Source organism: Corapipo altera, unplaced genomic scaffold (genome assembly GCF_003945725.1).
Source record: "Corapipo altera isolate COAL_440 unplaced genomic scaffold, ASM394572v1 2, whole genome shotgun sequence".
Lineage (NCBI taxonomy): Eukaryota > Metazoa > Chordata > Aves > Passeriformes > Pipridae > Corapipo > Corapipo altera.
This window is the reverse complement of record NW_020884890.1, coordinates 7,263,793-7,290,757: the sequence shown is the minus strand read 5'-3', so window position 1 is coordinate 7,290,757 and position 26,965 is coordinate 7,263,793. Positions and strand designations below refer to the sequence as shown.

The following is a 26,965-nucleotide window of genomic DNA, read 5'->3' as shown; positions in this document are numbered from 1 at the left end:
CCCGCCTCGCCCGCGGTGCCGCAGCGCAGCCGCACCCAGCAGCCCCTCCCCTTCACCGAGGAACAGCTACGCGCGCTGCTCGTGTGCTGGGCGGCCCGGGGAAGGGAGGACGTGGTCCGCCGGATCAGATCTGCCCTAAATATGTAAAACTTCTCCCACAGCAGTGAGGACACCCCGCACAGCGACACCGTCCCTCGGCCGCTTGTCGGCGCGTCCCTGCGGCCCCTTCAGTCAGCGGGACAGGGGCGGGGGGGCAGCAGCTCCCGCCCTCACTAAAGATGGCCGCCGGGGGCAGCCAGCCAGCAACGCAGCGCTGCGGCTGAAGCCGTTTCCGCCCGGCAGTGCGCGTCACATGACCGCGGGGGGCTGTGGCCGCCGGTGCCCGGCGCCGCCGGGGCAGAGCGGTGCGGGCGAGGAGCGGAGCCGAGCCGAGCCGAGCCGGGCTGGGCTGGGCTGAGCTGAGCCCAGCCGAGCCCAGCCGAGCCGGGAGCGGAGCGGAGCCGAGCCGAGCCGAGCCGGGCCGGGCTCCCGGCAGCAGCGGTGGCGCCGGGCGCCCTGGCCCTGGGCGCGCTGCGCGGTCCGAGTAGCAGCAGCGAGATGGAGCCCGAGGAGGGAGAGGACCGCACCCCGCTGCTGAAGGAGTCTCAGCCCGGCACGGGTGAGAGGAGTGGCAGCTGCCCTTGTGTGAGAGCGTCCCGTTGCCATGGAGCCGCGGGCCGAGAGCGCCGCCGTGGGCTCGGGGGTCGGGCCCGGGGGCGTCGGGTCAGAGGCGACCCCGCGTCCTGACAGCGGTCGCCACTCTGTCGGTGGCTGGGGAGAGGCAGTGCTGTCACACACACCTGCCTTCGGGTTGGTGTCTTTGCAGTGAAGACAAGCGGGAAATTCCAGCCCAGATGCCCATCTAACTGTTAAAGACTGCGAGGTCGTGGGAGAATTTCATTTTAAGGCAGGTTTTGAGTAAGATTAATTGCTTGTTATGAAACCATGGAGAAGAGGGAAGGTGGAAGGAGGCACGGACGTAGTTGTAGGAGAGGAGGCTCTTTATGGGGTCAGGGCTTGACAACAGAACTTGCGTGTTTAGTGGTTGTCTGTGCTGGTTTGTTTCCTGGAATGTATAAACGGTAAAAAGATTTTTAGCTTCTTCAGTATGCCGTGCAGAGATGCTCTAATCTACTTAAGCAAATGTATGACTGCGTCAAGGGAAGCTGCTAACAAAATGACTTTATAAAAAGTGACAGAAGTAGAGAAATTTGAGTTCAAGTCTTACTAAAGCAATATGTTCCTAAGTTTGCACAATGCATCAGGCTCCGGTTGGAGGTGGTTCACCTCACCCACAAGGAAAAATGCAGCAGACCAGTAACTTCCTTTAACTGCTGTGCAAGTTGCAGCACAGACCTATTTTTTAACTGCAATTTAAGAATCTTGTTCAGTTATAGCTATATTATAGCTACAGTACTTTAAAGCATGCCCCTGAAGTCAGAATTAACTATAGACGTAGGACCAAAGACTGCTAGTCAAGGTAAGACCCTGAACGTGATGGTTACCTGCTTTAAACTTTAGGGGAGTTGCATGTCTGTGTCTCTTTGATTGTACCAATCTCCTGAAGAGGTGAGTGACTGAAATATATCTGGAATCTTCTTGAATCTTCTGTTCTATTAACCTGATTTAATATTCTCAGGTATTGCAAATGCGCTTAGTGGAACGACAGGGAAGCAGTAATTTAGTAGCTGTTTGTTTCAGGCTTTCATATCAACATGTTTATTAGGTTTTTATAATAAACTATTTACGGTTGAAAAAAAAATCTGACATTACTGATCTTAAGTTCTTACACACCTGTTTTGTGGAGCTTACTGTCCAGACAATCCAGTGAGAATCTTACAGAGGAAGAGTAATGGATTTTCCAGTTAATCTGCATTTCCAAGGATGGTTTACATCATCACTGTGATATTCAGCCTTCTGTTATTATTGTCTAACCCCAGCAAGTACAAAAAGTGGAATGATTAAATAGCTTTACCTGTATTCATATTTATTATTATAAATTACATTTTCTACTTAAGGCAAATTGCTTTTTAAACAGCAATAAAGGACAACAAAGCTGCTTGACTAGTTTTTGTGCAGTAAGCACTTCCTGTTCTTGGTGCCTATTGTTTTTAAAGTAAGCAATCAAATCTTGGCTGCTCTCCTTCTCATTTAAAAATCTGGTGTGCCTTTTTCAAATGCTGCTAGGCAAGATTGCAATACTGCAAGTCTGGAAAGGGGTTTGCATATATATACAATAGCCTCATTTATGACTCATTTACTAAATGAACATAGCAAATACAACATCCCTGTGTCATTTTAACAACTTGTGTAGCCATAATGAACTTCACATAGAGTTTGTCAGGGTTAGAGACTTCAAAAATGGGAAAGTTCTACTAGTTTCATGAACAACAGTCTTGCAGAAAGGCTCTGTTGGTGTCCCCACTGAAAAATAAAATTGCGTGGCCTCATTCCTTTTTTCAGGGAAGTTACTGGGAAGGGGAAAGTATCACATTAACTTGACCACATGGCATGCTCTTTGTGCCTTCCTGTGGATTAGAGAATCCAGTCAAGTGACATGCTGCGGTATCAGATGAAGCTCCAGTCAGTCCTGTTGTTCAGAGATGTACTTGTTCTATTCATCATTTGAATTCTGAATAGTCAGAGGAAGATGAGGTCACTGTAGACTGATGTAATATCTGTAGGTGCTGATCCCCAGCCTTCCTGGAGCTTCAGATGTTCAGGTTATAAAATTTTTCATTAGCACCATAGTTTCCTCACAAGAGGGGAAACTCAACCCCCTAACTATTTGTAAATCCAGTAGGTTCTTCAAGTAGCTTCTCAACAGTTTGCCGTTTCTGCTCAGTAGGTTTGAGGCATTCCCAGTTCATAAAGAGTAACTGCAGAGCTCTTAACTGTTATAGCTCAACTATGATCTTTGCCAAATGGTGCTGTGTACTACTCTACAAGGAAATCAATAACTGTGTTACAGTGCAAAGTCTGATATCTGTGTTTAAACAGCTGGCAGAGTTGACTTAATGTCACAACACAGATTTTATGCTTAATCTTAAGACTCATTTTCCTTTGTCATTGTTGTATGGTGACCGCCAAGAGGGACAACTGAGAAACTGTTCTGTTTCACAGTACTACCACAGTATTTGCCATTCCCCTTTCTGGTAGTTTGGTCTGTTTGGAACTGTCAGCAAATGCATATTCCCTTGTAAGCAAACTTATAGAAGGAAGACTTGTCCTAGAAAACAGTCTGGAAATCACAATGACTGTTCTTTACGACTACTTTAAGAGTATTGGTTTTCTTGAGACATTTTGTGTGTATGACAGGCTTCCCACTAATTTGGGTTGGAGCTTTTTTTAAGTGTGAAGTTCTACTTTGAATAAGTATTACAGTATTTTGGAGAGGACGTTTGAAACTGTGTTTCAAAATCCATTTCCACAGACCACACATTAGACTTTCACTGCAGCCTGAGCTTTTGTGTGGGTAGCTGCCAGTTGTCTAAACCAACATTACATTTGTTTTGCACATCAGTTCAAAAGTGGACTTTTAAAATTTTTTTTCCCAACCACACTCAGCCACTTCCCCTATTGAGTAAACCCCTTAAGAAAAATTAGCTTGTCTCCTTTCTCTGTTTTTTCCAAGACTGTTAGTAAAAACTGCTTATCAGTTGTTCTTATTTTGTTAGGTTCTGTTAAAACAAACATTTTTCATTTGCTCTCTTTTCAGTCCCTGCATGCTGCTCAGCTCGCTACAACCTAGCACTCCTAGCCTGTTTTGGGTTCTTCCTCCTGTACGCATTACGTGTGAACCTAAGCGTTGCTCTGGTGGATATGGTAGAACCTAACACAAGCTTAGCAAAGAATGCAACTTCCAATGTGTGTCCAGAGCATTCTTCCACCATAAATGTTCCTCGCAACACAACGGTGAGGTCTCAAACATACTGTCATCTAATGCGGCATGTAAAAGTGGTTTTGGTAGAAGTCTGTGATAGATAGAATCATATTTAGGTGGCAAGAGAACAGGCTGGTTTTTACTGGATGGCCTTTCCAATGGTTCTTTTAAAGCTATTGTGAAAATACTATCTTTAAATGACTAGCTAATTTAGGAGCGCTCAGGGTCAGGTTTTTTATGTACCTCCTTCCTGTGCTATTCCTTAAAAATTGGCTAATCTGTCCCTGTAGATCTGTTGTGACTCACTGTTTTGTATGCCAGTGATCAACTGTTACTGTTATGTCTGCATCAGAGCTCATATCAATGTCCACATTTGCCTGTTCTTCAGACAGTCATAATGGCATGAAATTTCATTACAAATTAACTTGTAATATTTTTCGTTTCACTTCTTTGATCTCTTTCCCAGATCGTGTTTTTTTGTCTTTATGTCATTTATCTCTGACTTTCCTTCCAGTAATTCTTAAAATCACATTTCTTAACCAAATTGTTGGATTTAAAAAAAAAGCTTTTAAAAAACCCTCAACTTTGTGAATTTGGGCTTGTAGAGATCTCATAGCTGAAGTTATTACTGGGCACTCTTACTATCTTCCTACTTTCATTTTTTTTGCTTGTTTAGAGGTCATTTATTATTTATCACAAATTATAACAGTGAACTTTATGGGAAAATTCTGTCTCATTGCTTCTGTGAAATCTATGCTGCTCATTTAGATGCTTAAAATTTTTTCTTTTGGAAGTGATCCCAAACTTCAGAATCACTTTACTGGGCAGCAGTCCCTATCTTCATGCTGATTTCCTTTATAGCTGCAGACTCCTTGTTTTGATCCTCTTCATTTTTATTGCTTTGTCTGCTAAAGTCATCTTCCCTCTGTTGTGCTTATCCCATTATTCCACCTACCCTTGTGAATCCTGTCCTTGGCTGCTCTCTTTTTTTATATTAAATTTAAACACCTTCATCTCCTTGTTTGTTTTTTTTGTCCATAAATTTTCTGCGGGTAAAGCCATTTTCTAGAGCGTGACAGAATGTCCCCACTGCGATACAGAAGTGGGACTTGCACTCAGGCAGACTGCATAGTCTGTACCTGTCACCTATCCCAAGCTGCTTAGAACTCAGAAAGGGAGAACTGCCTGAGCACTTACATTTCACGTTGTGATGATTCTCATGCTTGGTCTAGATATGTCTGAACAGACTGTAAACTGCCTGAATTAGCTTTTAACATGACTTTGATTGCAGTATAGATGTGTGTAGAGGAAGGAGACCCTAGGGAATAGGCCACAAAAATTTGAAACTCAGTTATAAAGGACTAAATGTAGGATCAATGTTATATAAAATATGGTCAGAAAAACTGCTATTTTGAACTTACTGCATTTTGTTGGGTTTTGTCTCTTTGTAGGGGGAAAAGTATTCTTGGGATGCTGATACTCAGGGATGGATCCTTGGTTCTTTTTTCTATGGCTATATCATTACTCAGATTCCAGGAGGATATCTTGCAAGCAAAATTGGAGGGAAGCTTTTGCTGGGGTTTGGCATCTTTGGTACCTCTGTATTCACCTTACTTACTCCCTTAGCTGCAAACTTGGGAGTTGGCTACCTCATAGCTGTCAGAGCCTTGGAAGGACTGGGAGAGGTAATACTTTCTCTTTGTGTAACTTGAAAATGTGTCTGAATAATTTATTAATGACTTTTAGTGACTAGACCCTGTGGGTGTTGGTATGATGGAGTAGTATATGGATTGTTTAATTTTGAGTGGCTTAGTTTTGGGGTTTTTTGAATAATTAAAAAATTTGCACTATATTTTAGCCTAAGCTTTTCAAATAAGAAAAAAGTTTTGTCTGTAAGGACACTTGGGTCAAAACTAGAGTTATCCCTTCCCATTCTCCTGAAACCAGGACCTCACAATATTATTGTTTGTATTGTTGATACTTTTCCATTATATACAGAATCAAAACCAGGAGAAATTAATTCTATCTTCTTATTTTCATGCCTTGCACGCTTTTTGTAAGTAATTTCTTAATCAAACTTAATAGATTGTATTGCTGCTTTTTAATGAAATAAGCTTTGAACCATGTAAAGTTGAAGGGAGTTCTAAAATCCTTGCATTTCAACAGACTGAAATGTTTTCTAGGGTGTTACCTTCCCAGCTATGCATTCAATGTGGTCTTCTTGGGCTCCTCCACTGGAACGAAGCAAGCTCCTTAGTATTTCATATGCAGGTGAGAAATTCCCACGCTGATAATGGGATTATACATTTTTATTGCAGTAACGGGGAGGATTGACTTTAATCAAAGGGATTTATATTGTAAATTTTAATCAGCATTTAATCCAGAGAGCATAATTTTAAATTAAGTCTTGCTTTGCATTGATTATCTTCATTTATTCAGGGCTTTTACAACTCTGAGAAAAAGTATTGATCTACAACTAAATATAAACTTCAGCCTACCTTTGGTTTAAAGTGATGCAAAGAGTTACTGGGAAGCTGATTAATAGAAGGTACTGTAAAGAAAAGAGATTTAATATTAGGAACAAAAAAGCAGGGCCAGTCACACGATAGAGGTGTTTGGTTGGTTGTTTTTTGGATTTTTTTTTTAAAGTGTTTTTGGAGGAATGTAGGGAAGAAAATGTCCAAGGTCCCAGGTATTGCTGGAAGAGCTCCTTGTTAAAGTCCAATACTCCCAGACCAGACTCTCTTAGATATTCTATGCCTGGAAGATGTAATGTTTGATATCAGATTTACTTGTTTGAAGATATTTGATGTTATACAGGATTTTTGATTTAGCAGAGTGATACAGAATATACTGAAAGTACAGTACAAATATTAACTTAAACAAATATTGCAATTGATATATTTTGCTGAGTTGAAGGCAGCTTTCAAGTCTATTTTCTCTCAGAAATACTTTTCTTAGTTGTTTAGCTTTTATAGTTTGTGTTGGGCTGACCCACATATTCATTTCCCTCATGTTGGTCTGGCTAACTCAGGGAGACAGTCACACTTTTAAGGAATGAGGAGAAACATTTATCCCATCAGATTCACTCAACTGACATAGCTGCTTCTCTAAAACAAAGGCCACACTCTGGTGCCCTTTATGTTGATATAAAATCAGCCTCTTTGCAAGAGAGGTGTGGTTGGTCACACCCTGTGCTATTCCCTGAGCTTAATGGTCACATTGCTCTTGCCCATCTCCACTGAGCCTTTTTGCATTTTAGGGATTTAGTGGTCAGTCACATTGCTCAAGGCTGTATTTGTGGAGCAGGTGAAACACATAGTTATTTTAATGTGCTAGTCAAGAGTGATATTATTTCTTTGCGGATGACAAATTTTGCATTCAGTTAGTGAAGTAATGGTTTGCTTTGCTCACTCTTGTTAGTATTAATTGTTACAGCTTTTCAACCTAGGGTTCATCAAGAAGACAGGGCTATATCATGTAAATTTCAGTTACAGTTTTTTAAGCAGCTAAGCCAGTCTAGTGACTCACTTGTGACAAGAGGAATGAAGCCTTAATCCTTTCTTCCTCACATTTCCTCACTTCCCTCCTAGCCAAGGGTCTAGTTCCTTCCTTTTTGCTATTTCAGGCACTCATGAGACCCTTCAATGAGATACTTTAACTCACACACACACCCCCAGTTCAGCAGAAAGCTTTTATTTCCTCTCTTTTTCTTAATTTCTGTATCTGTTTTCTGCCTTAGTACTTTATTAAATCTGCTTCACAAGAAGTGAGATCCAGCACACAAGTTAAGCAGAGGGCACAGAGCTGGGATTGACTTCTATCACATTTAGCAGTTGGGAGTTTTTAAACTGTCCTTTTGTAGTTTGTGAAACTATATGCTAATGTACTAGTGAGAAGAGTCTGTAGCCCTGAACAGCCAGTTGTTAGCAGACATGGGTGGATAAGGCATCTTGTGTAAACCTGACAGACTGTTTTCTTTCTGCCCTGTTGGCGGTCATGTGGTCTGTGGTTAATTTAATCGTGATCATGTTGATATTCTGAGAAAACATGATTGAGGTTATGTGTAGTTATTTTGATTTATATTTTGAATGATATATGTGATTTTGTTGTTTGTGTTTGAAACTTTCTGCCTCAAATGAAAATTACTGTTTCCATGAAGATGGAATCTAGGTAGACAAACTATAGAAATAATCTCATGTTTTCTGATTTGAGATTAGGTTTGGAGAATTGATTATGTGACTAACATTAAGAGACAAGATCTGCCGTTTATCACTAGTAGAGTGTCTAAGTATGTAAATAATGTGGGTTGGATTTCTGGTTTAGATTTGGGAGAGGGAAATACCTACTATGCTTTGCAAAATGTGTGTTGCATTATAAGCACAGGGATACCTCTTTCTGGCTTTTGGCTTGTTTCTGAACTGTAATCTGTTCCTCTTTCCCTTCTTCCTTTCCTGATCTTACACCCTGTGGATTTAGGGATCATGGAATTTGAACCTGCTGGTTATATATGGATGCCTTCTGGCTCTTGTTTCTAGCATTCCTGTTTTTTGTGGAGCTAGTAGGAGATACAAGAAATGTAAATTGATTATATTAAGTCAAAATATTATACCCCCAAGTTCTTAATTATTTTGTGATCAGCTCTCTCTTGTTTTGCAGCAATACCAGTTCACTAATTTGCATTGGTTTGGATGTATTAAAGCCATCACTTTATTGGAGACAAGTGTACCAAGAATGCTTATCTATTTTTGCTCTTTCCCTCTAATTTTGGCTGCTTAGGGCTTTGTGGCTCTTGTTTGCTTGGAGCTGTCAAAGCAGCTTATTGTGCCTATGTTTCTTTAAATCAAAGTGTAACCCTCTAGTGGTAGTGACAAATCTTTATGCGTGATTTATTACAGAAAAATAAAATACTTATGAAGTGCCACTTATACTTAAGGGGCCCATAGGGGATCTAACTATTTTCCACTTTGTTTTGCTTTCTTCCGGTAGGTGCACAGCTGGGAACTGTTGTCTCTCTGCCACTATCTGGTTTAATTTGCTATTATATGAACTGGGTTTATGTGTTCTACATATTTGGTGAGTTTGTGTTTTGATTTTTATTAATTATCAAATATACAATGCATATTCTTTTTGAAAAGTATTGTATATTGTTAAACTTATTTTAAGTTTTAGAAGGTTCTTTAGCATGTTGGGTTGCCATTTTATTCCCTCTGGGCAATTAGAGATTTTTAAAGCTAAGTAGATTCCAGTAAGTGGCTATATAAGCCTTGGTTCCAATGAGCAAAGCTGTCTGTTGTACCAACGAAAGTTGGTACAAGTCAAATGCTCTTAACTCTTCCATCCCTTGGAAACAACAGGCTGAAATTTCTTATCTGAAGTGTGAAATTGAATTAATAGCTTTAATCCCAGGAATAAACTTCTCTGAATGAAAGAACGTGTGAAAAGTTACTGCTACTTAAAATGGAAACTGGGGAAAATCTCTCTCGAGCCGTCACAGGAACCCTGAAGGAATGCCCAAAATGCAAGGCATAGCATGTTTGCTGTGACTTATGTTCTACGAGAAGCTCAAACAGAAAATAGTTTTTAACAGCATGTTATAGAACGAACTGATGCTTTTTACAGGTCTATTTACATGTCTGAGCCGTTTCATATTCTGCATGGGAAAGGAAGAATTGGAATAAAAGACAAGGAGTACACTTTCCTCAACAAAACCACCTTGAACTTTTTATAAATTAAAACGATTCAAATCAAAGAATTGGACAAAATTAAATAAGTTAAAATGTTACAGTTACAGAAAAGTGCAGTTAATTTGGACTGACTATTGAAAAGTTACCTTTTTTAAATGACAATTCTGGGGTTGGCTTAAGGAAGAAAAGGATGATTGGTACATCAGTTAAACTGTATGTAGTGGTATTCTGTGTATGTGCTCAAAGTATATGAATTTTTATTTCCTTTGGGTGAGCCATATCCTTTGTGTTCCATGTGACTGATAAAAATACAATTATGTATGTGTATGCAACTTTCTTGCTGTATGAAGCACTTCAAGTAGGGCGGAAAAAGAGAAAAAAAAAAAAACAGAAGAAAAAAATTCTGCTTAGTCATTTTCATTGTGCATTGTTAAGCCACTTTGGGGAAGTAGTGTTTCTAAATAGATACAAAAATAATGTTCATTAAAATTATATTGGAGTATTGAGAAAACACTGACTAAATCATCTTGAGAGTCGGTGATATCCATTCACTCATTCTGATTGCTTATTTTTTTTATTTCTATCTCTTCACCCATCTTTTCCCAACAATAGGTGCCCTTGGTGTATTATGGTGGTTCTTCTGGATGTGTTTGGTTAGTGATACACCAGAAACTCACAGGAGCATTTTGCATGCTGAAAGAGAATATATACTGTCTTCTCTAAAAGATCAGGTACAGCATTTCAGTATAGACTTACTTAAGTCAGAACATAAACCACAAATATTGTCATTAGCATCATGCTCTACTTATTTATAGAATAACATTCTTAACCTGAGATGGAAGCAGAGTTTTTCAAACAAAAAAATATAAAAAAAATAGCACAATTGTATAACCGAGAAACAATCAATAATTAAACAAAGCATTTACAATAATGTCTTTTGTTACAGACATTGTTGTGGTTCTTTATTTAAAAAACTTTTTATTTAAAAAAAGCTCAGATCTATCACTTTATACTACATCCAAACTTGTATGATGCCTTTAACATTTGCAATACAATATTTTGCAACTTTTTTTTTAAATGTGTCATCTCAAGTAAGAAAGAAATTACTGTTTGTAGAAAAAATGCTAATGAGCCAGTTCCTAAAGTGTACATAAGAGTTTATTCCTTTGACTGGGGACATATATTTACAGACAGTGAAGCTGGCTGAGAGATCAAAATTAATATTTAGGATTGAGTAAGAAAGATTCAGCTAAGTAAACACCTGAGGGGTGACTAAATATTTAATGATTTACAGTAAAAGCAGCAGGCATCAAATTTCAACAGGGGAAGGTGTACTTCTAGAAATTCTGATTATGATTTATAATAGTAATTGGTTTACTTTGCAGTAGTAAATATCAGACCAGTAGCATACATTAGTGTACCCTCACTGAGAACTGAACACAGTAATTAATTCATTGCTAATAACTTGCATCAACTGAGAATCATTTCATGCCTCTCAGAATGGATGATCAGCATAGGTTCAGGTAGCATCAAAACACTGTATTTAGTAAATGTTCATATCGGTGTCGTGATTGCTTTTTCTCTTCTCTTTGTCTCCTGCTTGCTAGCTTTCTACACAGAAATCTGTTCCCTGGAGACCTATGCTGAAGTCCCTTCCACTCTGGGCTATCGTTGTGGCACACTTCTCTTATAACTGGACTTTCTATACACTTCTTACACTCTTGCCCACATACATGAAGGAGATCCTGCGATTTGATGCACAGGAGGTGAGATAAATATGAATATGATCACTTTCTTTTGAATTAAAGAAACTAAACAGCAGAGATCTTCCTGCTGTTTAGAATAGAGGAACCCGTTTAAGAACCTTGAAATGTAAATGTATAGCTGGAAAGTTATAACCCCACACAATTAAACAGATACATCAAAAATGTTGCCTGCCTTATAATGTCCACTTTTTTGACTTATTTGACAGTTAGCTTAGTCCTAGCTTTTGAGCTAATTTTTCTGGTTGAAGGCACATGTTACAGGTCTTTAACTGTTCTGTTTTGAAACAGTAACTGTAAAAATATTTTTCCCCTGTTGCATGGTTTCTATGATTGCTTCAGATTTTATACCCTTCTCTGAAATACTATGTACTCCTTTGCTCACTCATAAAGGAAAACATTTCCAGTTAAAAAAAGAAAAGTCAAACAAAAGAAACCATTGGACAAGTGGCATTTTTGAAAGTAGTTTAAGAAGGGGGGATAGGGGGAAGAGAAAGGGACAGTGGAAGCTTCATTCTGATTTGGATCACTTTCCAAATTGTCATTTTCTTCCCTCAATGAGCAGCAGAGGTAAAATGTCTTTTCTTAGTGAGGTAAAAAGAACGAAACAAAACAACAAAACAAAACAACTTAAGGTCCAGATATAGTGCTTTTCAAGGAAATTTTTAAAAGTTAAATTATTTACCAGGGAAAAATTATGGGGTAGGGGAAGTAGAACATTATTGTTTATAGCAATTACTCAACTGTACTGGTCTGTCTTTAATGGGACAACTTGGGTGATGTTTATCTGGAGAAACTGCTATAGCTCAAGTAAAAAGGTGCTCAGAAATTTCAGGAAGTTTCGCATAGTCTTTTCCTGGTTTAGCATGTGAGACTGGTTTAGAGCAAACAGAAAATGCATGCCATGCAAGAAAGAGGTGATGCCAGCAATCTTGAGAGGAGAAGATGGGGAATCTTGGCATTAGAAAAGAAGGTTGCAGTAGGGCAAGCTGCAAAAATGGCTGGAAAAAATGAAATGAGGTTCCTGGTTGCGTTCCTTATTATGCCTCTTCAGGGAATACCTGTGAAAGTCATTTGCTACCACAGCTCTCGGTTACATATGTTTTGTAAAATGCAGTTGCATTAAATGGTAACAGGTTCTGCTTTGGTTTCCTATGTCTCTGAGTTACGTTTCTTCTTTTAGGAGTGATTTAGAGTACTGGCTGTTGTGAACATTAAAAAAAAAAGCTCACATAACATACTTGGACTAACTTTTTTGCCACACATTTAGATGGAAAATACGTTTAAAATATTATACAGTTGCTACTCTATGGTCCATCAGTTTCCTTCCTAAAATAAAGGAATTGGTTAAAAATAATGCTGTGTCTTTGAATAGTGCTTCAAAAAAGTAGGTTTTTTTAATTTCTGAGATTATCTTCTCTTTTGCAAAATTTTATTTACTGTTTTTGAAAGCTGAGCATTGAAACCCAACAGGCAGCATGTGTGAATGCTGATAAAGTGGGCTTCAGCTGGGGATGTGTTTCTGGTCTCATTTCAAATTAAAATTCCTAGGGAATCTTTCATTTCTTGACAAATATACATCTCACCCTAGTGTACAAAGGTTATAGTATTTCTATTCAAATACTTCTTTTTAATCACAGATTAGGTCAAATTATAGCTCTGTTGTCGGTAATTATCTGTAATTGTATGGAAAGGCTGTAAGCATATGCAGCTTAGTAGTATCTTCTGTTTCCCTTCATCAGAAAAACATCCAGAATCAGGCAGAAGTCTCTAAACAGTACTTGTTTAAAGTAATGGGAATTAACTGGTGACTTCAATGTAAGTAATGTCAGGTCATGAATAATAGCTCTGCTATGGGGTCATGGGATGTCCAGCCTAGATCTGATTGAAAGTGCCAGTTCTGTATCTTGTCTCTGCTTACAGCCAGCATCAGATATTTCAGCAGATAGATACGGAATAATGTAATGTACTACTTATAGTAGTACAAAACCCAGAGATTCTGTAAAGTTTTCAAAATTCTGAATAATATTTCCAGCTTCTACTTACTTTAGTAACTCGCTTGATATTGGTGTTTCTGGAAACTTTCATGATCAGGTTAATGTCCACAGGATACCTTCAGTTGTAGTTTTCTTTTTCCTGAACCCTATTGCTGATTTAAACCTTTGAGGTTTTTGTCTGTCTGCATTGGTAGTTGTGGATCACATCATGCAATGGAGAGTTCAAACACTGGTAACTTTAATGTGCTTTGCTTTTTGTTTCCATAGGTTTCTCTCTTCTGTAATACCAACAACAATTATGTGGATGGGTGGTTTTGACATCTCTGGTTCAGTCTCAGTTAATGTTGTACCACAAGGGATTTTTCAGCATATTGATTTGTCATTTCTGTGTTTAAACAGTCTTTTTTTAATCTCCTTAACAGAATGGATTTTTGTCTGCCCTACCTTATTTTGGCTGCTGGTTGTGTATAATTCTGTCTGGGCAAATTGCTGACTATTTACGGGAAAAACAGAACTTCTCCACTGTTTGTGTTCGCAAATGTTTTACCCTAATAGGTAGGTGCAACTGTCATCACTTGGAACATATAATAAGAATAACAATCTAGGGAAAATACAGGGCTTGGGAGAGTAGTCTGACATTCTGCTGTGAGGTGAGGCAGCATTGTGCATGGCTTGAGAGAGGCAGCTTTATTCGTACATTAATGTGTCAAGAGCAAATCCTGTCTTTTTCCATGAAATGTAGGTCTCTTGGATAAGAGAACGATCAGAGGTTGCCAAAAGCTTTGTTTAGGTCAAGATACATCATTACTACAAGCAAACCGATGAAATAAATGGTGAGGTAAAATCACCATGAAAGGGGAGATAATTGCTTGACAGAATCAAACCTTGTTATCAAATAAGGTTTATCAGACTAACCCAGGATATTGTTCTGCATGAACCCATTCTCAACTCTGTGCTGTTCAGTGTTTTGTATATCTGAGACTGAAGTAACTGAATAGGAATACACTTGCAAAATTTACAGTTGCTACCAGGGTAAGAAGACCAAATAGAATCCAAAATGGTCTTGGCTAATTTGAAGGAGAAATGATCTGAAATCACCAACAGATCGGCAAGATCGGGTTTTTAATGAATGCAGGTAAATGGCTGTATTTAGGAAAGAGAAGCTGATTGCTGAATAAAAGAGGGGGCAGGAGAAAGAAATTTTTTTTTAAAAAAAAAAAGAGAGATTAGGCACAGGATCCACTCAGGTTGCAGCCTGTTTGATGTATGGCCATCCTTGCTGCTTCTCAATTCAGCTGATTCAGTTGCTTTCTTTAAAGCAGCTCTTACAGTAAACTCTCAGGCATTTTGTTTATTTGTTTGTTTTAAGCCTGCACCATTTGGTTGATTCAGTTTACTACAGGGCCTCACACCTCACACCCATGTATGTATAACTCAAGAGGAAACATGTTGTTGTGTTAGGAAAAGCAGGACTTAGGTTGTCTTCATCAACAAAAGCGTGTACTTGGAGCTGTTTACCTGTTTACAGAGGTCACAATGGGGACATGTAAATGGGCTCTGGTACTGGGAAATGGGTACCAACGTTGCTGCAGACAGAAAGCAACATGTGTTAGCTCATGGTGACTGAGAAACTATTTCCAGTATCCAATGTAGTATCTCTCAAGCTAGCCTGGGGTCTTTACATTGTGCAGAAGGCTCTGGTGTAGCTGTACCAGGTGTTCAGATTTTGTAAACATGAAATAAAGCTAATTATAGAATGTGCCTGCAGGAGAAATATGTGCATATATACATATATGTATTTGTATGAACTCTTCCAGCTCAACTTTATTATGAACTGAAGAAGTCAGTGTTTATTCCTGAAACTTGGAGAGTTAAATGCGGGTAATTTCTTCGCTGTGCACTGTTAACCTACCAGAGTCAGTGTAGCTTCAATTTATTTATAACAATAAATAAAAAAATAAAACTAATTTGTGAAGTAATTTTCAGTATCTGTTGATTTTTGTTATTTTTTTATGTAGTTCGAGTTTGTTCTTTCCAGCTAGAGTGGAATTTTTTTTATCTGTCTGCTGTTTCCTGAGACAGCAATAGGTTTGCAACCCATCTGCTCTTCCTTTTTATAAGGACATGTAGTGATAGGACAAGGGGGAATGGCTTTAAACTGAAAGAGAGTAGATTTGGATTAGATATTAGGAAGAAATTCTTTACTGTGAGAATGATGAGGCACTGAAACAGGTTGCCCAGAGAAGTTGTGGCTGCCCCATCCTGGAGGTGTTCAAGGCCAGGCTGGATGGGGCTTTGAGCAACTGGTCTAGTGGAAGGTGTCCCTGCCCATGGCTGGGGGGTTGGAACTTGATGGTCTTTAAGGTTCCTTCCAACCCAAACCATTTATGATCCTTTACTGTCCCATTGTAACATGTGCAGTGCAGAGCCGTGTTCTGTACGCCAGGGGGCAGTGGAAGTTGTATGGAAAATGTACGCACAGTTTTGGAGCCTTCAAGTGTCTCTCGTGGTAAAAAAGTCCATTGATTGGAAGGTTTCTGTTTACAGGAATGATTGGACCTGCGTTGTTCTTAGTAGCAGCTGGATTCATAGGCTGCAACTATGCACTGGCTGTTGCATTTGTGACGATATCAACAACACTAGGAGGATTTTGTACATCTGGCTACAGCATCAACCACCTGGACATAGCACCTTCGTAAGTACTGCTGAAGCTCGTGAGTATTGCTGAAGCTATTGGTAGTGCATGTGAAACATTTATGACCCTCCCCTTTTTTTCTCTTTTTTTTTTTTAATGCATTGCTGGGGTGCTTTGGAAATCTAACTATGGACCATGTGCTGTACAGACCTGGAGTGTCAACACTGACAATTATTTGGGTTTACAGTATTAAGCACTGTATTTGCAAAAAGTGCAACTTTGGCCAAGGATATAATATAAACAACAGTTTAGAATCATTTCAGGTTTTATCCTGCAGTAATAAATTATATAATTCCTGTAATTATACTTGCTAGCTCTTTTTCCTATTTGATTCATGATCTTAATATGCACAATGTTTTTTGAATGGCAGAATACAGTTAAGTGTTTTGCTCCTTTAAACTTTTCCATCAGAGCTATCAATCTTTAGCTTGAACATTACCATATTTAAGCGCTGTGATACAGGTATATTATTTGCATTTGGAAAACATTCTATACACTGGAATCAAATCTTGTTATTAGTAAGTGACCTGTCATCAGTAGGTGACAAATCAGGTACATGCAATTGCTCTGAAATGACTAATTTTTAAGAATGGAAAGTTAAGGCTTCGGGCTGTAATATCTCCATTGTGTTACAAATTCAGAATCTGACAGATCCATCAGTTTCCCAAAGACTGTGGATGCATGTATATTCTTTTGAAAGTGCACATAAGCATTCTTTTCACTGGCAAAAGACAAATATTTTGCTTTGTCTTTCATTTCCCTATTTGTGGTAGCACTTAGATATGAACAGGGTCAAATGACTTACTGTCCATAGAAGACTGTGTTTCTCTATTAATGTGTAAAATGAAAAGACTTCAAGTGTAAGTGAAGAAAGGAAAAGCATTTTATAAAAATGTTACTTATAAAAAGTTCTGAAGATGTAGACAACTTATAAGGGACACCTCAGGTCCTAATTGAAGGTGGTATCCAGGCTTTGGCAATCAAAAAGATGTTAGTCATGTCCACAATGATGGACAAGTTTTGACTTAACAAATGGCTGTGAAACAGTGGGAACCCAATTAATCTTGACAGGTGAGGTTAGGTAGCAAGCAAGAGGGGAAGTGTCAGTGGCCAGCTATAAACAGCTTGTACTATCAATAAAATTTGAAAGTAAGAATAGCTTCTGTGATGCACTTTGTTTTAAATCACATAGAATTAAAAAATAGAAGATGCAGTTAAAGCGGTGCATCTGGAGTGTTACGGAGCCATTAGACAACTTTCAAGTTTCAAGCTTAGTTTTGCAGAACCACAACAGTTAATTTCCAAAAAAATATATTAAATGGTGCTTGTTAAGTGAGTTAACATTTATCCTATGCACAGAATGCAACAGAGTTGTGACAGGAAAAAGAAAATCATGCAATGGTAGTGTGTGCCTCTGTGAGGCATACACACAAGGAACTTCTGTATGCAGGTGATGGCTGAGGTTTCTCAAACTAGGATGTTGTGTATGTTTTCTAATTTGAGATACTTCACTTTGCATTTCAAATGTGTTTGTTTCAAGAGTCAATTTGTATATGACAGCATACGGAGTATTTTAAGTGTTGAAAAAAGACACAAGAAGAAAATGATGTTACACAATGCTAATGCATGTCAGCAGGCATAGTTAGGTTCTCCATGTGAACTGCTGCTGATCCCACTGACCAAATCCTGCTCTGTTCCTCCTGCCCTTGATAAAGTCCTGCCTTTATTCCCTTTGCATTTACACTAAACAAGTTCTTCTGGCTCTTCTTCCCTCTCAGATAGGCAGAAGGGAGCATATTGGTTATGGGTACAAAAGAGGGAAGCGTCTTGCTGGTAGTTCAGGGACTTTGGCCTGGCATTGCCTCTAGAGGCAAATGGCTGCATATGTGGGAAAACTTTCTCTAATGGTTACGTGGTCCAGGTGGATGCTATTTTATTGAAATCAGTGATTTTCTATTCAGCACATACATGTTTTAATTCAGGGTAAATCTATCCAAATGGGGACTGAGAAGGAAAAAAGCATGTCCTTGTAACAAAGGTCTTATTAAAAAAGCTTCTTCAAATACAGAAATGCAAAAAAACATCTAAGATGAGAAGAAAAAGAAGACTGTGTTTCCTCCTCCCCCCCTTACTTAACTTTTTGCAACTGTCTGAATTTTGTTGGATGAAATGGTCAAGGCAGACATCCACAATTTCAAGGAAATGCTTGACATAATTGTAGAAAGCTAAAAATGGGGTTTGCATAAAATTGTGAAGAAAACTCTGTTAAGAGTTTACTTGGAACTCAATATTTATTTTTCTTAATTTGTCTTTCTTATCTTTAGAAAGATATTAGAATAACCCAAAGTGATTCAAAGCAGTCTCAGTATGCACATGAATGTCCATTCTAATTGGTTAAAAGTATGCTGGCTAGAATAGCAAAGCGTCTCTTTTTGCTACTAAAACTTACATTATATCAAAGAAATCATTATTATATTCACAGGAAAGAAGTGAATGAAAATACTGATACTCCAGTAAAAACAATATCTGCTATGTGTTCTTGGTTTCTAACATTATTTATTATGCTATGAGTGTATTGAATTGGGCGGAGAGTTGGGGACAGGAGGGAGGCAAGATTGTTCTTGTGAGGAAAATGTGTTCTATTTTAGCTCTTTAAGTCTACATCAGCACCTTTCCATTATTACAAATTTTAGTATTGCTGTTACCATGAGCTTCTGTAATATTCATGTAGCTCAGCTACACACTAAACACATATCTGGGTTTTTTTACTCTTGATTTTACTACTTGACTGCTCTGCAAGTTGACTTGTATTTGGGTATTCCACTATGCCATTAGAACCTGACCAACAGCTTACTGTTGGTCTTGCTCTACAGACATGTCACTTTTTGCTTTCCCTTTTCACATGGGAGTCTCGACTGTGCTGAGGGAGTGGCATCGCAGTTATCTGCATCAAACAGCAAGCATTATCAAGAATGCAACTTATGTCAGAAACACTGGGCATAAACAGAGGCATTTAGCCAACAATTGGTTGCCAAAGATCTTTGGCTACCAGGGAAACTCTTAACTATGTTTAGTTTTGAAAGTATGCGTTAGCAGCATTGTAGTACTTAAGCATGTTGAAGACAGTACATTTGGTTCTACTTAAAGGCTTTCAAAGGAGTTTTGCTACATGTGCTTATTTTCCTAAGGGAAACTGTTACACTTGAACATTCAGCTTCATAAAGGCCTATTAATTCTAAAACACATTCCAAAATAAGAAGACTACATGCTACGTTTATAAGAAATAAAGATGGTTTTAACTAAAGCATTGGATCTCAGTCTAAAATACATTGCCATGCTCTAAACCAATATGTAGTATTGACTTTCAAGCAAAAAATCAACTAGTAGACTAGATAATTGATTCCTTTTCAGAGGAAAAAAACATGTTTCTCTAATATCATTGGAATGAATACACATATTGCAGCCTTTTGTTACAATGATGTATGGTTGAATTCCCCTGTTTTGGTAAATAAAATTTCAAAACTATACATTTCTCTTTAGAGATGAAATTATATTTCTGTTACGTTAAAGGTGGTAAGGACAATTTACTCTGCTAAACAGCCCGAGATAATCACCGGGAGATGACTCCTTTCTCCTGTGGTGAATTGCAATTGTTAGTATCCTCTATGATTCTCCAGCCAGTAAATCCACCTTGACAATCTGAACCACAGGGGTCTGTGCTCTGGTGGCTGGAAGGTCAAACTCTGCTGTAGAATGTCTGGCTTTTAATTCTTTTCTGTCTCCCTCACAAGTCTGCACTTGTGGTACAGTTTCAAACTCTTGGTATTGCAACATACCTGTGAGGGAGATCTTTAATTGCTTAGAGATAAGGTGCTGGGACTCAGATATTAAGCAAGTTACCAGGTTTTCCCAGCAAGTTTTTACGGCCTCTGGTGCATAGGCATACATTTGTGTGTGATAGAGCAGCACGTTCATGGAACAGCAAGCCTCAGAATGGAGCTGCAAGAATGGCGACCAGCAGAACTTGTTTAGTCGGACCCCCTTCCCATTGGCCTTGACCCACAGAAAGCTGAAGGGAAGGACTACCACAGCACTCTGAACTCCTGTCTTTGGAATATACACTCTGTAGTGTAAGTGGAGATATCCAGCCACACTGATTGCCTTTTTGGCAGACAAGTTTTTAGCAATGAAACCTGAACCAACTCTTATTGTTGTTGAACAGCACTCTGTCATACTCCTTGTTGTCTTTCTACTTCAAGGCATGCAATGTGTCTTCTCTAACTGCTCCAATGGATCCATTCCAGGCAGTTTTGTTGTGACTTAACAAAGGGGATGTGGGTTTGGATTATGGATCTTGAGCAAAACTATGAGCAATTTAAGTTAAATTCCATAACTAGCCTCTGGAAAATAGAGACATATAGAATCATTTAGGTAGGAAAGGACCCTTAAGATCATCAAGCCCAGCCATTAACCTAACACTGCCAAGTCCACCACTAAACCATGTCCCTAAAAATGTATGTACCAAATGTCAGTGAGTTATTACTAGAAGAAAAGCAAATAACTCCCACTGGAATATTTGTTTTAATTTGTATGTGTGATCAAGATAAGGCCTATGTGATCAGGTTAGACAAAATCATGTCCATGATTGATAAGCAGGACAAGTTAATAAGCAGCACTAACAACTTCTCTTGCAGGTATGCTGGAATTCTCCTTGGCATCACAAATTCTTTTGCTACTATCCCAGGAATGGTGGGCCCAGTTATTGCCAAAAACCTCACTCATAATGTAAGTCTGTTTGCTATTTTTTTCAGTTGTTATATTTTTGTCTCAATTGAATGGAAAGTCTGTCTTCTCAACTTTGCAGTCATTAAATGAAACCTAGGTTACACATGTAAGTCATATTATTTTGTTGCTGTGAATTACTTAATTCCTAGCCTTTATTGTTCTCATTCTGATCAGGAAAATATAGGTAAAGTCGAAGACCTGTGTAGGACTTTAAAATTTTATGACTCACCCTTTATATTCTCTAGGAATAAAATTAATATGTTTTGATCACAGTAGAGCTCTGATAAAATGCCAACTAGATGAGACAGTTGTGGCATTGTTTTATCAAACTAGGGCAAGTTCATGCTTGGGGTTTTTTTATTAGGTTCTCACGTGAGTTGCTGAGTTATAATGTCAGCATTTTTCAGATAAGTGAGAAACTAGATTCTAGTGTTAGATTTGACTTCCAAGATGGTTTAGTCAAAGAATGATTTGTGTCGACAAAGGGAGTGAGGAGTTTTTGATTACTATTTTTTAATTAACTGTATGAATTATTCTAAAATCTTTTTGAGAAAGGGAGATGGGAGGACTAAGTTTATTGATACGGTTGAATTTTTGGAGTTGGAGATCATTTTAAGGATTTCCTAAAAAATAATCGGAAAATATTCATTAATACGTAATTCAAATAAAATTAGTTCTTCCAGACATCTTAAATAGTGGGTTGTTTTGGGGTATTTTTGTTTGTTTTAGTTTCCCCCCCCCATATTAATGCACTTTTCTGGTATTCTGTTTTTGTAGTAGGATCGTTTACAGGTTTGTAACAGTAGTCATCTGGAACTTTAAAAAAAAAAAGCCTTAACATACCTTAATAATTTCGTTATTTGAAAAGAAAAGAAAAAAAAAGGCAAATAAGCCACAGTTCTTTACTACACATTTATTAAGGCTTTTCTTAAGTACTGCAGAGTACCACAGAGGATTCCTCTTGAAATCTGAGTTAAGGTAGCTACCTTGTTTGGACTAAAAAGCTTATGATTCTGGAATTGTAGTCATTAAGAATAGCTTACTGGATAGTGCAGGGAACTTCAGCTCTTGGATCACAGGATCTGAAAGCAAGGTAGTATTTTCCTGTACAGTAACATTCTCTGAGTTCATGTTGGTGGTTCTGCATCTCAGATAATAAACTGATCCAGAGAGTGTAATGCAATTCTGATAGGACTATTTGTGTAAGCTATATTATTAAACTGAAGTTGACTATATTGATAATTTCATCCATTATGTTTATAATGCTTTTATGTTGCTATGAAATCATGCTGAATGGCATTTACATTTAAATAGGCAAGACATGTAGCATCGATTTTAAAATTACTTTTTCTTGAGTGTGGAGCTGCAAATTGACTGCATCTTTTTTTTTCCTTACCCCATTTGACAGAATACTGTGGGAGAATGGCAGACGGTTTTCTATATTGCTGCCTCTATTAATCTATTTGGAGCAATTTTCTTTGCATTATTTGCGAGTGGAGAAGTTCAGGACTGGGCAGTCAGTGGATATCGCTTGCATAGAAACTGAAGACGTTGAAATACCAAAGCTGTGCTGAATCCCAGTGTGCTTAAAATTCTGTGACCGGAAAAGTGCCTTCCCTACTGATGCCTAGGAGTCTTCAGAGCTATTAAGTTACACTATTTTATGTGTGCATCTTTTGTACTGAGAATAATTTGACATCCTATGTGTGCTATTTCCTAACAAGAAACTGCTTGGATTAAATATAAAAGTTTTTTGCTGGGATGTGATATCAAACATATGAACAGAGACCTTTTAAATCAGTGTGCTAGGCTCCAATACTTTCTAGTTTTTAATTAATATTTTCTGAATTAATGTGTAGGCAGATGTTTATTGATACTGAAATGAGAGGAAAAAGTAAAATGATTATATAGCACTGTAAGGAGGAATGGCATGCAAAGAATTGTACAAAAAAAATGTGTTTCGGTTTCCATTATGAGATTAATAGTTTTTTGCTCTTTAAAAGTGTAGAATATCTCTAGTTTTCTACAATATTTTTTAAGGCTTTTATTTTGTCAGTGTTTTGATGATGGCTAAGAAATGTACACAGGATTTACTTCTATTTTACTCACAAGTTTTGAATATATAAACATTCCCTGTTTAATGAATACAGCTTCACAACTAATACACAGCAGTGAGGAAGTAAATGTACCATTTGGACTGACAGAATAAGCTGTGTCCTCTGTAGTACAGGTTTTTTAAATAGGCATTATTTTCATTCATCTCTGCAAAGAAGTAGCAGTCCAGCTCTGTGGTTTAAATCTAGTACAAGAGTGAACTAGAAATAGAATATCGGCATGTTTACCTTAAAATAACTTTGTTTGGCAATTCATTTTTTGTCTCTTTAAATCGATGCAGTAGAATTCTTTCCTCTTGCATGTAGTTATGTTAGTCAGCTCATCAGTGTAAAAGAAATATAAGGCCAGTAAATAATGAGGAAAATCAGTTCTCTTCTCTAGCAGCCTTGTTTGTTAGTCTGATAAAGCTAGAGTAAAACAGAACTAGTGCAATAACCTGGTGCTGTTAGTCTCCTACCAAGACAGAATTTGACACTCAAGAGCATTCTTTGCACAACACACAGTTAAATGCTTCACAGTAGGATTAAATGAAGTGTATGAAAGCAGTGGCCTTGTTAAGAACAAACGGCTGAATAATCTTGTAGCCACAAAGCAAAGGAAAATTCCTGTGCCAAAGATTCCTGGATTGGAGCAATTAGGTAAAAAAGAAAAATCACTGGGTTCTGGGTTTTTCATTTACCACCAATCCAAAAGAAAAGCCCAGTACTAAAGCTGCTCCAGTGGAGCCTACCGTCCTTCATTTCTAGGAAATGGCATCTGCCTCTTCTTTTTAGCTTTAAGAGCCATTTTGTTTTGGCCATCCTTGAAGTGTCATGTTCTCTGATGGTGGATTTAAACTGTGTTTAAATCTCTTCTTGTGTCTGCAGCAGTTCCACAATAAACACTGTGAGTTCAGATTAAATTAGTACTTATTCAGTGGGAATATGTTAAAGCTATATTGTGTCTTCAGTGTTTCCACAATAAACGGATAGAATATTTACATGTGCATCTGTTGTTGAAAATTACTGTCTCCCTGAAGTTCAAACACCATTTTGAAGGTATGCTGAAGAAGGTTAGCGACTGGATTAAGGAATGGTTAATATTTTCCTGGAAAATACCTTCTTCAGAAGTATTTTGTCTAGCTTTACAGGTAAGTACTGTCTTCCACCTGACACTATATTAAAAGGGATAATTTCACTTCATGTTTACAGAATTTTCTATTCTTTCAGTAGCTTGGGTTAAAAAGAAGGGAGACAAAAGTTAAAAAAAAAAAAGTTATATGGATTAAATTTATGCCTTTGCTTTTCTAGAGTTCATGAGCAGGACAACATAGGGACAGGGTTGCAATTTCACCTGTTCTGAAGTTGGAAACTTCAGCTTCCTGTGTTTCTAGTCTTTTTCATTGAAAACAGCTCAGTTGAATATCCAGAATTTTTTTAAAAAAAGATACTTAAAGGAGTAGAAGCAATAGAAATGAATATTGGCATTCTCTGTATCAATAAAAAGAACCTGAACTGGATTTAGTTAAAAGGGAGTCAATTTTAGGCATATCAGCAATTGAGCAGTCCAGAAACTTTTGACCAGCATACTAGATTTTATTTTCCCTTCACCTAATGCACCATTATTACTCATTTTGTATACTCTGTAACTTTTAAGTCAGCTTGGAAAGTAGGACTTAAAAAATTGCTATAAATCCTTATATTATTTCTAGACAACAGGCTACAGTTAAGTTAGCTATTTCAAATTTTATTTTTAAAACTATCAAAATATGGGATGGGATTCTTCAATTCAGTGAGGCTTTTAACACATAACAAACATGAAAACCTAAAAAAAAATTTAAGCTTTACCTTCCTCGTGCTGCAAAAAGGAAAACCTATTAGAAAAAGCTGTCAAAATATTTTCTGCTAACCATTATACTGTTTCTATTGCATTGCCATGTTCCTGTTTGCACAGTTCTCTCAGTCAGTTTCATCTGTTCAAAGGCATTTCTCATATTCTGTATTTTAAGAAGTAACGAGGGTTTTTTGAGTACCTCTTGTCTCAGTTCACCTGTGCTACACAGGTTCATGAGATAAATTGGGAAGGTTTATTGTGGTGACTCTTCCTGAAACAATCCTATGATTGTTACTTTTGCTGCCTTTCCTTAACAGGCACACCAGAGTAAGAAATTGTGCTCTCCATTCCATGAAGAACCCTCTAATTAGGATGTCCACCTGGAATGAGGGAAGTAAGTTCAAAAACACATTTCACCCGCTTCTGAGCAGGAGTTGAACAACTGCTTTGGGAACATGTCTTAGTGTTGCCAGCTGTTTTTAAGTGCTTTCTCCTCAATGTCTCCTTCTGATATAGCAAAATTCTATCAACACTAGTAACAGAGATGGAATGTCTTCTCAGAATATCCTACAGCATGTGACATGGGTATGGCCTGAGATCTGAACGGTGGTCTTTTACACCTTCATCACACTTTCCAAAAGATGACTGGCCACAAAGTAATGGATGTGGTTTTCAATTCACTAGTTCTAAGGGTACCACTTGTCAGTTGTGCACCTTAAAGAAGTTTGAAATATTTGACACCAACAGATACGACTTATGTAGGTTTTTTCCATGCTAAACTAGTGAAGGTTTATATAATTCTTCATAATGTTATAGGTGTCTGTGCATTTTGCTTCACCATCTACATGTTCCTCTGTAACTGGTAACAATTGTATTTGCTGTGTGAAAGGGTCACCTTAGTTAATTTCCCAGAAGTTGAATTGGTCCTGTGATGTATCTTTTTCCTGGCTCCTCCTCTCAATCACTTGTTTACTTATATGCCAATTTCTCCTCTTTCACTGCCTGGGAATGTTTGTTTCCATGACAGATGAACTAACCTTTGAGTTTAACAGGTCTTCTGATATTTTTAGCATTTGTCAGGACGGAAAACTGTGGGTGAGGAAGCCTACACATTATACAGAAAAGTAAGACAGTTTGTATGGAAAGGTAGTATCTTCTGTTAGATCACCTAGAACATCAGAGAAAAAGAGACATGCTTTTAAACTTTAAGCTTCCTCTTTTACATTTTGCGCTTAACCATCACAACTAAGACACTGCTATTGTGTTTTGTAAGCTGTTACAGTGAGTAGCATCTTAAGAGGGTCTCCCATTTCTCCTCTATCTCAAAAATGTCTACCGTTAAATCACATGATTTAAGAGGAATCCAATCAAGCCAAGTCAAATCAAATCAAAGCAATTCTCACTCAAACAGTCATAGGCTGGCCAAATCCTTTTTTGACACCTGTCAGTAAAGATGGTGTCTCTGTTGCTCTTATTGCAACGTGACCTGTACAAGGTTGCAGCACACTGCAAGAGAGGGTGCCTGGGAGTTGCCTAAGGCACAGCAACAGAAAGAAAGTGTAGCTTATTAAGACAAAATTCTGTTTGCCTGTCCTCTTTTAAAGGGTAGCCATTTGCTATAGGGTAGAGCTGAGTGAAAAGTGGTAATAGCCTTTGATAATGTGTTCTTAGAAGGAAATTGCATTACAGGAATTTCTTTAAATCTTTTTTTGTACTCTATAGAAGTTTCCACATGGCAGCTTCAGAGTAGGAAATGAAATAATATTTTTTTTTGGTCTTTTCCTAAATTAAACTCCATTGTGGACACTTAATAAGTTTATCACAGACATAAAGTCACGTTTTCTGATGGAAAACACGGTTCTGTTGAAATTTCTCTACCTCTTCTTCTGAAGTATTCTAGCAGTAAATGACTAGTCTTCTATTTCTGAATCATCTTACTAGCTGAGAAGACTCAAGAGATGAGCAGGAGAGGGTTTGTTTGGTTTTGACTGGGGGGGGAGGAAATGTGAAAAGAAAAAAAAAAAAAAAGACAAACCATCTTTCTCACACTCCTTTTTCCCTGACCATCAGCCTTCTGTATCTACAAGTTTAAACAGTCTCTGCTGAAGGGAAAAAAAAAAAAGAGTTTTTCATGTATTCATTCATTAGAAGGAAATAAAGCAAGAGTCCTGCAACAATTGATAATTTGT

At 37.9% G+C, this 26,965-nt stretch overlaps 1 protein-coding gene across 3 annotated transcripts; it reads left to right on the top strand.

The window, feature by feature from the left end:
- Positions 1–466: 466 nt before the first annotated feature.
- On the top strand, positions 467–23,945 carry SLC17A5 (solute carrier family 17 member 5). Of its 3 annotated transcripts, none has more exons than XM_027645059.1 (11): positions 472–658; positions 3,758–3,954; positions 5,374–5,607; positions 6,106–6,193; positions 8,912–8,998; positions 10,222–10,340; positions 11,217–11,375; positions 13,792–13,924; positions 15,917–16,064; positions 20,759–20,849; positions 22,258–23,945. In XM_027645059.1, the coding sequence occupies exons 1-11, from the start codon at positions 598–600 to the stop codon at positions 22,393–22,395; spliced, it is 1,455 nt and encodes a 484-aa protein (XP_027500860.1). In that variant the 5' UTR covers positions 472–597; the 3' UTR covers positions 22,396–23,945. The 3 variants fall into 3 exon arrangements, with proteins under 3 accessions (XP_027500862.1, XP_027500860.1, XP_027500861.1); XM_027645060.1 differs by lacking the exon at positions 472–658 and adding an exon at positions 1,450–1,519; XM_027645061.1 differs by lacking the exons at positions 20,759–20,849; positions 22,258–23,945 and adding an exon at positions 16,213–16,393 and having other exon boundaries at positions 467–658.
- Positions 23,946–26,965: the final 3,020 nt, after the last annotated feature.